Raw genomic sequence first — 14,844 nt, 5'->3', positions numbered from 1 at the left:
AGAGGTTTAACCCTTCTTTGATGTACTGTTTGAGTGGTACGCCACTGGATCCATTGCCCAAATTTCAGTCTAAAATAGACTGTCAGCAGCTAAAGTGCCTGCCATGGTGTATATGAGACAACAACAAAATAGCAAATGACTGCTGATAATGGGGACAGCAGGCTGGCCAGCTGTCAATCTGCCTGGGCAGCAAAAACAACACAGGGGACAAATACAGCGTCCTTTTCTCATGGAGTGCATGTTTAATGAAGATAAAGGGCAGCAATCAAAGCATTTAAGCAGAGAATACTGAAGCTGATGTGGTGTTGTAAGAATAAAACAAGCTCCAGCTCATTAACACCAGTGTCATGACATCGTTCTAGACTGTGTTAGTCCTTGCAAACTCAAAAAATGTGGTTTGGTAGTGAACATACTGAAAATCAGCATAAGTTGCTTCCTTTAGTGATTGTTGCATTTAAAGCAGTATGCTCTTTGTATTTTAGCAGAAGCGTATTTCTCAAGCAAGAATAGGTCATCCATTGAATTCAATTTTATATCAAACCCCAAAAAAAGTATTTTATCTTCACTATGCCATGTGTTTTATCATTCCATATTTCTTTCTGCTTTTTACGGCTCAAAGCATGCCTTTATCGTCTTGCTTATTATGATCGTGGCTTCATAGATGCAATGATGTGAGGCTGCTGCAGTTTAATTTCCAGATAGAGGGTGTTTAAATTCTAAAAGTGCACAACAGTAAATCACTTCATGTGAGATTAGTGAGATTTGACAATGAGGCAGAGAAATTATGCAGGGACTAGCTGCCTGGTAGGGCATGGTTACAACATGAGTGCTCTATCTATAAAACACAAACCTTTTGTGCAAGTTTAGTTCATGAACACACAGCTACTGTACTGTCCATGGATTCAGATTTTTACTAGGAATATCCTGATCATATTTTTTGCACTGGAGTCCAAGCCACCTGCTTTTGAGGATCTGCAGATCTGCACCTTATCTGATATCTCGGCAATGTAGCGGATAAAAGAGAATTAAAAAAAAAAATTTTTTTGCTTTTGCTTTTATAAAGGCCAATGCTAATGCCTGCATGAATACATTATCGTAAAAAAGTGAAGTGACATAAGCTTTGTCGTGAGAGCCTAAATGAAGAGGAAAACACTAAAATTTCTTGGACTTGGCCGATCATTCCAATCATGTCAAAGATTTATGTGAGCATAAATATGTCAACATTAATTTGGGTGACTATTGATCGCAGTTTTGGCACATTACACAACGTTGAGATTCCTACGTATAGACACCGTATGGCAAGTGAAGAAGGACAAACCGTATTTTCCACACTAAAAGGCACACTGGAATATGAGGCACACCTTCAATGAATGGCCTATTTTGTAATTGTTTTCATATAATGGACGCACCGGATCATAAAATGCAATCTACAATGCATGCACTAGATAGAGCTACGCTCAAGGAAATGCAAACAGAAGCATCAGCTGTCAGTACAAAGACGTTTGTTGAGACTGTGAAAACCATTAATAAAGTGTGTGTTTACAACAACAACAACAACAAAACAGCTCTCCTTTTTTTGGAGCTGCAACAAAAACTTATTTAATAAAGCACTGACACAGTTCACTGAACCAACAGCAAGTTACAACATTGACTTGGTAACGTTGAACTCTCTTCTTTCAATTATATACCCATTTTGATATCTTAGCACAATAATTTTCCAATCCGTCCATTTTCTAATCCGCTTATCCTCATAAGGGTCGCGTGGGTGCTGGAGCGTATCCCAGCCATCTTTGGGCAGTAGGCAGGCGACACCCTGAACCGGTTGCCAGCCAGTTGCAGGGCACACAGACACAAACAACCATCCACGCTCACACACACACCTAGGGACAATTTAGAGCAGGGGTGCCCAAAATATTGGGACCGATAATCGACGTTTCGATTAACCTACCTCCCGCGATCGACCCGTTACCGGGCACGCATATACACACGCACACCATGATGAGCATCAGTCTGACACGGAGGCATGCGACGCACTTTTGCACCCTGTGAACTATCGTAGCTCACTCGTATCATTTTAAAGTGCTTCCCTCAGCCCTCTAGATTCCTATTCTTTGCCTATCCCTTTGGTGAATTGTACACGAAACAAACTGAATGAGAATAATGACAACGATCAAAGGTATAGTGCAACAGCTCTGATCGGGATCGACTTGGGACCAGTCCGCCATCTACTGGTCGATCGCGATCGACGTTATGGGCACCCCTGATTTAGAGTGTTCAACCAGCCTGCCATGCATATTTTTGGAATACCCGGAGAAAACCCATGCAGGCCCGGGAGAACATGCAAACTCTACACAGGGAGGCCAGAGCTGGAATGAACCCAGTATCTCTGGGTACCACTGGACCACCGGGCCACCGTAATGTAAATGTTGTGTATGTAAATGATAATACTTGCTTGCAAGGCACCATTGAAGATGGGATCAGCAGCGCTAGGCGAATACTGCATATGGAGCTAAGCACGTGCTGTCTGTAGGGTATTAATCTCCCCTCTCCCTCCATTTCCGCCATGAGTTTCGTTGCCTCAATGGGGGAATTGACCAAAATATGTAGTCTTGTTGTAATTGGCTGGAAATTAATCGTTTAGATGTGAGTTTGTGTACGCGTGTATGTTCTGGTAGCACTAATGGATCACAAACTGACTGATTAAACAGGAGGCATCCAGTTCGTGAACAGAATACTGTACAAGTCTTTTGTGTCGCCACCCTCATTTTTATCTTTCAGATAATAAATCAAGAAACCACAAAGCAGATTGGTATTTTGTCAGTCAATTCATCTTGTCTGATCTGATCACCTTCGAAACTGCGCAAAGCACCAAACCACAAGGCCAAGTCTGAAATGCAATGAAAAGGAGACATTTTCATTGCAAGATATTAAGAGAAGTATAACAAAACACGGTTTATGGTAGGTAACAGAAATTGTTAGAGTTATATGCGGTAAAAGATGTTTACAATGATTAAATAGACTGAGACAATGAATGTTTGGAGCTGTGCAACTCTTTAAAGACTGTGCAAAATGAACATTAGTCTGCCTAACTATTTTGAATCAGAGACAGCTATAAGATTGATACACAAACTACACAACAAAGTAAACAGACAGCACTCCTTATTTGAGGAGAGAAAAATCCAGCAAAGCATCTCACCACATTATTTACCAGCAAAAATTCACAGTAGCCGCAGAGGTACCAAAGCACTGTATATTAAACAGAAAATAATGATAACAATGCATTCCAAAATAACCAAAGTAAATCTTCTCCATTTAAAATACACCAAAGCCAAGATATCAAAATGGGTATATAAATGAAAGAAAACACATTTAGTATTGAAGTAGATTTCAGAGTTTGCACTTGACTACTTTTAAATACATTGTTAAATCCGTTTTACTTTTACCAGAATTTTTTTTCAATCTGTAGTTGTACGTAGACAGGTACAACTTTTGCGACCGCAACTGATTGGAAAAACAGCACAAATGCAGTCGAGCTGTCAAATGCCAAGTGTCCCGTTATGAGCCCTGGTGAAGCCGCCTATGTGAGCTCTGTAATGGCCCGGCTGCCATGGACTACTCGGGAAACAGTTTGTCAGTGGGGACGCCGTTCAGCAGGCTCCAACTCGTTGCCGTAAATCGCACACAGGATGGCAAGCGTGAAGGGTGGCTTGAACGCCCCTGTCGCTCGTCACTCTTTAAAAAAGGACCTCTGAGCGAGCCAGATGCGAAACTACTCTATGTTGACGCTAAAGACGCACATTCATTAGGTCGAGGTGGATCAAAAGTTCTTCAGCTTGTCGGCGGAGAGATACATTCGCCACGTCGCAAACCCTCCACTCTCTGCTATTCCCCCACGCATCACCCACCATTAGTTTACGTTTAAGTTTTCAAAAACTTACCAATTGTTCTCCAGCCGAGTATAATGTACCAGATCCACATCATATACACTCCTTTCCCCAGAGACCTGAGCTTTCTGGCCGAAAACTGGCGGTGAAAAACTTCCTCGGCGGCGCTCTCTGCCGCCTGTTGGGCTTTAGACCTGGAACTACTTTACCACCGTCCGAGTTAAAGAGAACATTTTTGGCGTTTCGTGGAGAAGTTCTCGTTGAGATGAAGTAATGGCGTTCGGGCTGGGGAGATGGGGGCAGGCTGTGACGGGAATGTGGACGGGTCTTCGGGGTAGAGCCGAGCAGGCTGAGGTCGCTCCTGTGTTGTTATTCAAAGGCGGAGGCGGAGACAGAAAGCCGGCTGCAGGGGTCGACCTTCTGGGACGTCGGTTACCGAACTGTGCTTCGGCTCGGGACCACCAGCGGCCCTTCCGAGAACGCGCTTCTCAGTCACTACGGTATAAAATAGAGTATATTGAATAGACAGTTAACGCATCTGATTAAGCAGCATCACCACCTCCACCTACATCTTTTTTTCCATTGAGTGAGGACAAGATTTTATTCCTCTGAGCATGAGACATGATTTACAAACATTAATAATGGCCAGTCTCATTCAGACAACACAACATATTCACACAAAAATATTACGTACCTGTAATGTGCCAGTTTCAGAAAAAAATGCTATCACATATCAGGTACATTACTTCCTATGGGTCAATCAACATTGACCCATGGGAAGTAATGTACCAACCAATCGAAAGGTGATGCAAGACATGTCACACTAAGCAGCAAGACTCACAAAAATTCAGATGTGCTAGACTTTTGTCGTGGTCATGAAGCGTCCCAGACACCTCACAAACAGTCGCTGAGTATGTCACATCACATGGGGGACAACACATCAAGACAACTGAAAATCGACGTCGAGACACTATGTTTGTCAGTGACACATTTGTCGGCTCAAAATCGGACGACAGTATTGTAGTTTCATGTTGGCGTTAGCGAGTGTGGTTAAAATAAAGATGGCGGTCTGACTACTACAGTTTGGTTCGGCTTGAAACGATAACAGACTTACAATGACATACTGGTGGTCCGGCTGCTGGCGAATGACGAATAATGTAGTTGCAAAATGTATCGACACGCCCAATTCTGAGGACCAAAAGTGAAAGCACGCAATGGAAACACAAGGGACCTCACCTATTGAAGCTCCCCCTTTTATCACTGAACCACAGCTGTGAGCAGGGAGGCTGCATGTCTTCAAACAAACAGCTCCATTTGATTGTGTGCTCACCTGGAGGCATGGGCCCAATATTATACTTCTCCAGCTTACTTTCTTCCTTTAACTCTGCTTTATCAAACAAGACTCAGGCAGTCCCAAACCCCCCGGGATGGCCATGTCATGCATGCCATGAAGATTTTATTCATCTATATGCCACACCCCAAAAAAAAAGAAAAAGAACAGCTACCTGATTTCTTCTGCAAGTTAACCTGCTAGGCAGATAGACTCACGAGGATACAGCAGGTGAGTTTTTCAACTGTGTAGCAGTCCATCTGATGTGCAGGGTTATCTGCGGAGGTATGTCTACCAAAGGGCCCCATATATTTCATTACATTTTGACGGGTGCAGATAGTGTGTTCTGTAACCGCTCTTAAAAACTCTATGCTTGGCAGATATGAATATTTTAATGATTGCCAGAGGTAATGATGGCGGAGTGTGTTCAGCACAAATCTCAAATAAAATCACCTGACAAGTGAAAAAGTAAGGCAAAGCTCTTAGATAAAAGTGAATAAGGAACTTATTGCAGAACTGCGGTGTAACTATAATGGTGAAACTTCCAAAGTCAAAATTCCCTTGAGTTGAACAATTTGGACTTCAACTAAAATGTTTGGGAAAAACGTCAAATACAACTTTTCATTTCATCATCATGTCATCACAATGTCAGTTAACTCCAAGAAGAGAACAATATCTAGAAGCATTAAAAACGCTAAAGAACTTAGTTAGATAAGAATACATACAGTATATATTTCCCCCATGAAAAAAAGATGTATTACCTTTATTTAAGAATGAAGATGTCACTGGGTACAAAAATCGCACTATATTGATATTGCAATGTGCAACATCCATGTCACATCCTGCATGTTTGTCCAATTTCGTGCAACCATACTTTAGAATGATTAAAGTCATAATGTATGGTATCTTTGAGTGTCAGTATCTCAAAGCCGGAGCAAGTGTCCTCACTTTTAGAAATAAAAATATGGTCACCCTAAAATATGTATGTCGGCTGTATTTCTATGGCTTGACGGTGGCGCGACAATCGATCTGTATCTTTGATATCCTCGTCGATCATGTCATGGGTGGAAAAACTCTGCGTGGATGTGGCACATATGAACATTTGTGTCACTGTTATCGAAGAAGTGGGGCGGGGCAAAAGTTCAGAACATTGAGTCCGAAGACATATTATCAGATTCATTCTGGAGACTCAATCCCTTAAAAACAAACATGTTCAATAATGATAACCGATGCCATACACGCATCTATAGTTCGTACCACTTCTTCTCACTAGGATTGCGGTCGAACGCCTTCACAGTCAACTTATCTTCTTAAAAATGATGACCTATTGTTCACATTTCTGACTTATTTTTTGCAGCTGATGTGACTCACATTCCATGTGCTATTTAAAATGACGCTGCAACTAATAGGCGATTAGTCCATGTTTAATCTGCCTTTAAATAGATAGGATAGAGTATATAAGTATAATATTAAATGGATGAATGAAGTACCTTTTTGAGCTTTAGGAATGACAGTCTCATGACATTATGTCATAAGGACTCCGTACAACCAAGTTGAAAACTAAAGACACAAATTTGGACCGGCACACTGTTAAGTTTGATTTTCAATAAAAAGCAATGTCCTGATCAGATGGTTGCTGACAAATTCACTCATTACAGGAATGTTAAACTGTAATATGAAAACCCCAATTAGAGGCCACATGAAACAAATAAATAAATACTTGTTACACATGACAACCGAGAAAGACTTTGCCCGTGGGTGAGTAATGATATTGAGAAGGAGACAATTTGAGCTGGAGAAATATAAGACTCTACTGTTTTTCTTATGGCCCAAGTTGCAAAGAGAACCTGCGTGTGTCAAAAATAACACTCGCAAAGCAGCATGCGAGGAAGCCAGGATAAAGCGGTTCAGAAAATGGTTCGATGGATGGAAAATATTCCATTGATTTAGTGCCTTTTTTTAATGTGTTCATTTTAGCGATACTAAAATGACATTAAAATAATTGTAATTATTTGTTATTCATTTAACATGTCAAATAATAGCATGTATTGTTGCAAAGAAACATTCTGTAACCTTGGCAAGAGCTGTAGCCACTGCAGCTCCATCAATTTATCTAATGAGAGGATGAAATGAGCCAGGGGATGGCAGTAATGCAAGTCATGAGAGCTTCAAGGTGTCACGTCCTTGTCACGTCAGACTGCACTGCACTGGGCTAACTATGAAATGCCAAGGCCCCAAGAGGCCTGGAAATGGAAGTTTCACTCACTAGAGCGAGACTCCTAACATTCATCTTACATTTATTAACCCACCTTCTGATATAGAGGACATCTTTGTTCAGGTGCCAGGGAGCGTGCAAGGCACAGAGCAATAGAGAGAAAAACAGAAAGGAGACACCGTCGTTTTCCTTCCAATCCATCAAATGGTGACACAGGGTTAGAGGTTCCTCGTGGAAATCTAAAGGCAAAAGGACTCTGTGAGTTTATACAGACACGGGTTGATGACTTGTTTCGCTGGAACTGAACACTTTGCATCCTACCATTGACACGGCATCCATACTTGACTACTTGGCCATGGCAAAGATGGTGTAATGCACTTGTTTTCAAGTTTATCTCCTCCCACCAAATAAAATGATGACTTTGATGAGAAATATACAGAGCGGGTCACGCACACACACACACCACACACACACACACACACACACACACACACACACACACACACACACACACACACACACAACCATTCGCTGCCCGCCTGCCTGCTTGCCATGCCCTGGCATAGTTCTGCATTTTTCATTCAACATGCTCAGTGCTCTCGGCTGTGAGATAAATAAATAAATAAATAAGACCTACATTGGTGCCAACGTAACCTTGAGAGTAACCGTGAAGGTACAAAAGCTGTCATGTATGTTGATAAGATGGTACTATAGGGCGATGGGATGGCATGTAGTATAAGCATATGATTGACAGTTCTGATCTATGAATTGGAATAGAAGAAGCAAAAAAACAACAATTGAGAAAATTGACTTGTGAAAAGACAAGAAGTAAAGAAACAGCTTCAGATACGGATTCCGCACTCAGGTGCTTTCGATGCGTTTGTGTGTGCAAAGGGGGAAAAAAGGAATGACAATTTTATGGATGGTCAAGGTCACCAAACTGGATTATGGTGGGGTTAGACAGAGTTTAAGAAACCACATGGGGAGGATACGATGAGCGGAAACGTTGAAAAAGAGACTGCTTAGTGATGGTGACTGATTTTGGCAGGAGGAAGTTGTGCTCAGGAGGGTTAGGAGTCAGCACAGTGAGGGGTCAGACAGCCTTGTCGGAAACGGTAAGATCTGCAAGGCTCCGGGATAACAAGCGGTAACGCCACATGGTTATAGCTCACGCCCTGCTGTGCTGTGCTCGAACTAGAGCAGCCATATGAGGGGGGAGGGACTAGGAGAGGGTGTAGGCGGCTGGCTGAAAAAGGCCAGCGGAGCGAGAGCAGAGAGCAAAACCTTTGATTGTCATGACTAACCAGCTCAGTGCTCACTGCTGCTGGGCTCCCAGCCAGAAAAATGCCATAAAGTGAGTTGATGTTCAAATACGAAGCTCAACACCATTTGCCAAAAGCTCAGGCTTTGCTCTTCTGTTTCGAGTCAGCTTTATTTACAGACTCTACAAGATGAACAATAAGCAACAAAGTACATATACAAAGATACACCAAGAGAATCACAAGAAAATTATTATTCATGAAAAAAAGAAAAACCTCATACAAGAGGCAATGTATCATAACCTGATTTTATTATTCTTCCTTTATTTATCCAGGTAAGGGGGATTACAAAGCTCTTTTCGATCTTCTTCTACCTAGAATCAGGGGTGTATTACAGCACTTAACCCAACAACCTGACAAGTACCAAGTGATTGCATTGTTTAAGTCATTTTTCCAGTGCAGATAAATTTGAACATTTGATTTCTTAGTAAAGCCATCCATCCATCCATCCATTTTTCAATCCGTTTTATCCTAACAAGGGTGGCAGGGGGTGCTGGAGCCTATCCCAGCTGTTGTCGGGCAGTAGGCAGGGTCCACCCTCAACTTTTTGCCATTCACGTTCACAATCACTCCTAGGGACAATTTGACGTGCCCAATCAACCTGCCATGCATGTTTTTGGAATGTGCGAGGAAACCGGAGTACCCGGAGTAAACCCATGCAGGCGGAAGAACATGCAAACTGCACACAGGAAGGCCGGAGCCAGGATCGAACCCACGACATCTGCATTGTGAGGCCGACACGCTAACCACGAGATCACCTGGCCGCCCTTAGTAAAGCGGACTGAGGTTGACATACAAAGCGTGTGTTGACAGTTTTGGCCAATCGAAGAGTAAATTCTCTGACAGTTGTCGTGTGAGCGCGACCATTCATAGCAATCAACTGGACCAAGGTGACTTGAAAAGATAAAAGCAAACCCGGGTGCATCACTTCAGGTGAGGTGTGTGAAAATGACAGCAGAAAGAGTAGGAAAATGACAAAATGGTATCAGTCAAACCCTGTAATTGATTGATTGGAGACCAGGTAACTCTCCATTTGTTGAACATCAACTGAGACAGGCTCCAGCTCACACACAACAAGCGGATTGGAAAAATAAAACAAAAACCACAATGGTTCTTTTCGTCAAAGGATCAAAGCAGTTTTGTTACTTGGTACTTTTGTGAGAATCGCTGTCCACTTGCAGCATATCATTGTGGTGTCTGCAAATGAGGCACACCCAGTGCATCCAATTTTTTATTTTTTATTTTATGTGCCACCATATAGACACAAATCCAGTCCTACATCATCATAAATAACCCATTGTTTTGTAATGTTCTTATCCAATTGCTTCTCACTAGGAACTTTTCGTTCCAGTATTAAAGATGTCAGTGTGAATATTCTGTGAACCGTGATCAAATAGACAAGATTACGCTCACATATTGGCCAGCGCCCAAAATGCACCACCAGAGTATTGTGGGACACATTTTTGAATATCTGAAAAGCGCTACTCTAAACCTCTCCCAGAATGATTCAAATTGTGATATTGCAACCACAGTATGATTCTACAACTCAGCTACAAAATTAGCCCTTTGGATGCAGGGGGAATGAAATGGCAGGTTTCGGCAGAGTATTCCCATCCTCTCTCCGGTGTGTCTGCACCAATGGGGGTTTCCAGCCTGCTGTCGAGAGTGAGGAAATGTGAGCCTGGAATGAGCAGGGCTTTGTGGTTTGTAATCCTCAAAGGAGGGGAGGTGGTTCTCTGCGCGCTGCCACGGTCAGTACCCGAATTCCGGCAAATGTTCGAGCATTGCTTCCAACATAATACTCAGTTCCTTTGTGCTGATACTTTGGTATTTACAGGCTTGAAGTGTTTTCAAAAACAGCTGAAACCAGCCCGTTCTTGACATTTGATCAACTGCTTTTCATTGCCCTGATGCCTTCAGGAAACACACCCAGAGTCATCTTAACGTCAGATTGAAAGGAACTGGGCCCGACTTTGCCTTCCGGTGGCTGATACAATCGAGAACATCTCAATACATAGGATTGCTTGAGGCGACTAAGTCCAGGCACGTGCTACGCATGACATTTCTTTATAGGGACAATCAACAGAAGTGAATGCGCCTTTAATAAGAGCTATTTTAATACAATTATCATGGTTCAATCCAATTTCCCCTCAAAATACTGTACAGTATCAACCTGCAGCATGAGGTACACAGATTACAGACATATCCCAATATATAGTATTGTAATTAGGAACGTTATTACGGGATATTGCTGTCCCTAACTGTGAAAAATGATGATGCATCTCAAGTCAATGACACAAATGGGTTGCTTTTGAAATGGTTGCACCCAAAAAAATAGCAATAATGATAATTAACAACTTATATGGGTTTATTTTCGATTAGATATTTTGTAGGGTTTTATTTTGCATACAAAAAAAAAAGTAAAATGAACCATTCACTAATTTTCTCCTGCTTATTCCATTCAGTCATGAGTGAACGGGAGCCAGTTTTAACTACCTGAGGAAATTAGCTTAGTGGGGGAAAAAACACGGATGAATTTGGAAACTAAAAATTGAAAGAAACAAAATTAGTTTAATTCATTCATTTTTTCACAGCCACAGAATGAAATAACATGAGAAGTTATCAAATATATTTATTTTACTTTCAATCTTCGGAATGTGCTACCATTAAAAAAAATGATATACAAGTATATTCATTCATTCATTCATTCATTCATTCATTCATTCATCTTCCGAGCCGCTTGATCCTCACTTGGGTCGCCTCACTGGGAAAGCTACTACATAGGTGTGTCCAACCTAAAGGGTGGGGGCTGTTGAACACACACTGAACTTGTTTGACTATGTGTGTGTATCTGAGTGCAATTTACGTACATGTGTGCAAATGTCACATAAACATCACGTTGCAGCTAGTGTTGATGTCTCCATTCACTGTTCACCCTTGCTCACTGTTTAGTCTTAACAGTTATCTCTTCCCAACCACGTCCTCGGAAAGGTGGTTGCGACCCTAAACCTTTCACACAGTACAGCAAGCAAAAGTGATCATATAATGAAGAATATATAATGATTATAGATGCGAGTAAATAAGAAAGGATATATCTTTATTGAAAGCATAAGCGTTCTTCATTGCAGGCAAAGCCAACTAATGATTGCAAGCATAAGCGTTCTTCTTTGCAAGCAAAATCAAACTATCATGACAGGCAGAAGCATTCTTCTTTGCGAGCATAAATTGACGACGCGAGAATCAATCGAATAATACGCGAATGTATGATTACTAAAAAATAATAAATCCAACATCCAGTCATTGTGCATCCAGACTCCATGGCATTTAGGTTCATTTTCAGCATAACCGGAAAAGCCATGACCATAAATTTTGTATTCTCATTATTCCTCTCCCTGCTGGAAAAGCTTCCATGGAGAAAATATTCTTTGTAGCTCGGCCGCGAGATGCAGAATAGGTGAATAAAGAGATACTCACTCACGGAAAGAAGTACGATCATTTCTTATGAATGAAACCACACACACCTCATTTATCTGCCATGCATGTCAATGGTAATGGAGATAAAATAGCCACCTCTGAGATGATTAGAAGAGATTTTAAAAGCTTGCCCTTTGCGGCTGTAGATATGCATCATAGAGGATGCAGAGAGCTGTCTATTGCAACAGTTCCGAATGAATTGTACAAACACGTTTGGAGAGCGTTTGATTTTCCGTCCACAGGTAAACAAAACATTCCTAACTACCGTACCTTGGGACAGCTCTCACTTCACTGTCCTGTACATTGAGAGACTGTATCGGTTATTGAGGCGGTCAGCTGAAATCAGAATATATTCATCTCAAACCACTGGTAGCCAGCACTAAAATACAAGAAATCGACATTTAGAAACACATTCAATCCATTAGTGTGACAGTTTGTGCAATATAAATAGTTTGTCATTTCTAATTTGGCCGTCCACCAAACTTATATTAAAAAACAAAAACAAAAACGAAACACTTTTAGCTCCAGTATGTGTTATCTAGAAAGGGCAGCTATTTTAACCATTGCCTCTTGCTGGAACCCACCCATCCTCCCTCCCCGTAAAAACTTGAAGGATTAAGGAGGGTACAGCATGAGAGATAAGAAGTGGGAGGTGCAGCTATGACGAGAGGGAGGCTTGCACTTTCAAAGCTGTAATTCATTCATTTGCCCAAAACTTCAAATAGTGAGATGTGATCATTTATTTTATTCATTCATTTTACGAACCGCTTCATCGTCACTAGAGTCGCGTGGTGTGTTGGATACTATCCCAGCTGTCTCCGGGCAGCAGGCGGCGGACACCCTGAACTGGTTGCCAGCCAATTGCAGGGCACACAGAAACAGACAACCATTTGCGCTCACACTCACACCTCGGGACGATTTGGTGTTCAATCAGCCTGCCATGCATGTTTTTGGAATGTGGGAGGAAACCGGAGTACCCGGAGAAAACCCACGCATGCAAACTACACGCAGGGAGGCCGGAGCTGGAATTGAACCCGGTACCTCTGCACTGTGAAGTCAACGTGCTAACCACTCGACTACCGCCCTGTGATAATTTATTTTAATTTTTTGTAGAATGTGTGTATTTTAAATTTGTGTCTATTCAATGTAATTCATCTTGTTCCTTCCCATATGAATCTCATCATGGACTAGTCACCACAGGGGGGCAGGGATGCAAGGACATAAAGGGCTTCCTTATGTCAGTGAATAAATCCATGGTGTTAGCCAAGAGCATATTAAGACTTCAGTTGCCTTTCAACTTTCCTTTATGTCCTCATATTACCTTGTCTAGACTGTTAATCACATTTGAACATCTTGGAGTAACAGAAGATATTGAGAGCACATCTCATCTCTCCTTTGGGGTCAGATATTTGAGAATTAACTTTATCCTACAGTGTCAGAATTTTTTTTTTGCTAAATTTGGACCTTTGAGGATCCAATGGCTTGTCATTGTTGCAGTACCCTTAAGGGTACTGGAGAGTATTTAGATAGAGTACAAAATGAGACCCTTACAATCTGTCCCCTTTGTCACTGACGTTTGCCCGTTTCGGTGATGACTGACGGAAAGACGCCCCGCCTATCTAGCGTTTGTTTGTTTGTGGGGTGAATTCAGCAGGGTTGCTTCCATTGACTATATTGTTTATGATGATTAGAATGTCTGCAATTGGCTGGCAACCAGTTCAGGGTGTCCCCTGCCTACTGCCCGAAGACGGCTGGGATAGGCTCCAGTACCCCCCGCGACCCTAGTGAGGATCAAGCGGCTCGGAAAATGGATGGATGGATGGATGGATGATTAGAATGTTTGTGTCGTCAAGTAAGACAACTAATTAATGAGCTTTCAGGTCAGAAAGCAGCTTTTAATGCTAGAGTATGAAAGAGAAGTTCGGGTGAGTTAAGTTTCAATTTTTATTTTGGGACAAAAAAGGGTTAAATGGGAGGTTGTGAAACAGACCAAGACCCACACACTCTATTTCAGAAGGTGGCGGTAATGCATTAAAAGTTGTTTAACTCCACCAAACCGCCAAAAAAAACATCAAAATAAAAATCAACTGTTGCCATGACAATGTTGTGGAAATTGACCACAATGAATTACGAGGCACAAAATTGTAACTTTGGCCACAATGTGACACGGACCTCTAGTTAGGGTAAGCCAAACTTTAAAGTGAAACCTTTTGCCGTTTTAGGACTTAAAATTGCCGCAGGCAGCCACCAGCGCGTTCCTGCTGTCGAGTTAAATAGATTGGCAAATAAGAGTAAATGGTGCAAATGGCTCATCTATGTCCGTTCTCGTTTATGACCATACTAGCTGGTTCGCCGCCCTCCGGGCGGCTCATCAGCTAGTTCCTGCAGAAGGCTGGTAAGGTGGTGGTTCGCCGCCCTCCGGGCGGCTCATCAGCTAGTTCCTGCGGAAGGCTGGTAAGGTGGGCCTTCGGCCCACAAAAGTGTTGTTGCTTGATTCAACTTTTTGTTCATCTTCATTGCTTATCACGAAAATAAAGAGATGTTTAGCTCTACTAAATAACTAACAATTTCATTGCAATGCTTGTGGGTAGACAACATTTTTTCGCTAAGATGCCCGCGCGA

General features: G+C 42.0%; 2 protein-coding genes across 4 annotated transcripts in view; both read right to left on the bottom strand.

Moving 5' to 3' along the window:
* The window catches only part of ldlrad3 (low density lipoprotein receptor class A domain containing 3), a 72,646-nt gene extending 68,564 nt beyond the window's left edge, over window positions 1-4,082 (bottom strand). For both annotated transcript variants that reach the window (XM_052060122.1, XM_052060123.1), the window contains exon 1: window positions 3,939-4,082. In XM_052060122.1, coding sequence (XP_051916082.1) covers window positions 3,939-3,981 — 43 coding nt within the window. In that variant the 5' untranslated portion in view covers window positions 3,982-4,082. The remainder of the gene's footprint in view (window positions 1-3,938) is intronic.
* A 162-nt stretch (window positions 4,083-4,244) lies between these two features.
* The window catches only part of trim44 (tripartite motif containing 44), a 71,129-nt gene continuing 60,529 nt past the window's right edge, over window positions 4,245-14,844 (bottom strand). Inside the window, exon 6 of one of the 2 annotated variants that reach the window (XM_052060118.1) lies at window positions 4,245-4,379. In XM_052060118.1, coding sequence (XP_051916078.1) covers window positions 4,373-4,379 — 7 coding nt within the window. In that variant the 3' untranslated portion in view covers window positions 4,245-4,372. The remainder of the gene's footprint in view (window positions 4,380-14,844) is intronic. The other variant, XM_052060120.1, reaches the window with a different exon arrangement.

Source organism: Hippocampus zosterae, chromosome 3 (genome assembly GCF_025434085.1).
Source record: "Hippocampus zosterae strain Florida chromosome 3, ASM2543408v3, whole genome shotgun sequence".
NCBI lineage: Eukaryota > Metazoa > Chordata > Actinopteri > Syngnathiformes > Syngnathidae > Hippocampus > Hippocampus zosterae.
This window is presented reverse-complemented; position numbering and strand designations above follow the sequence as displayed.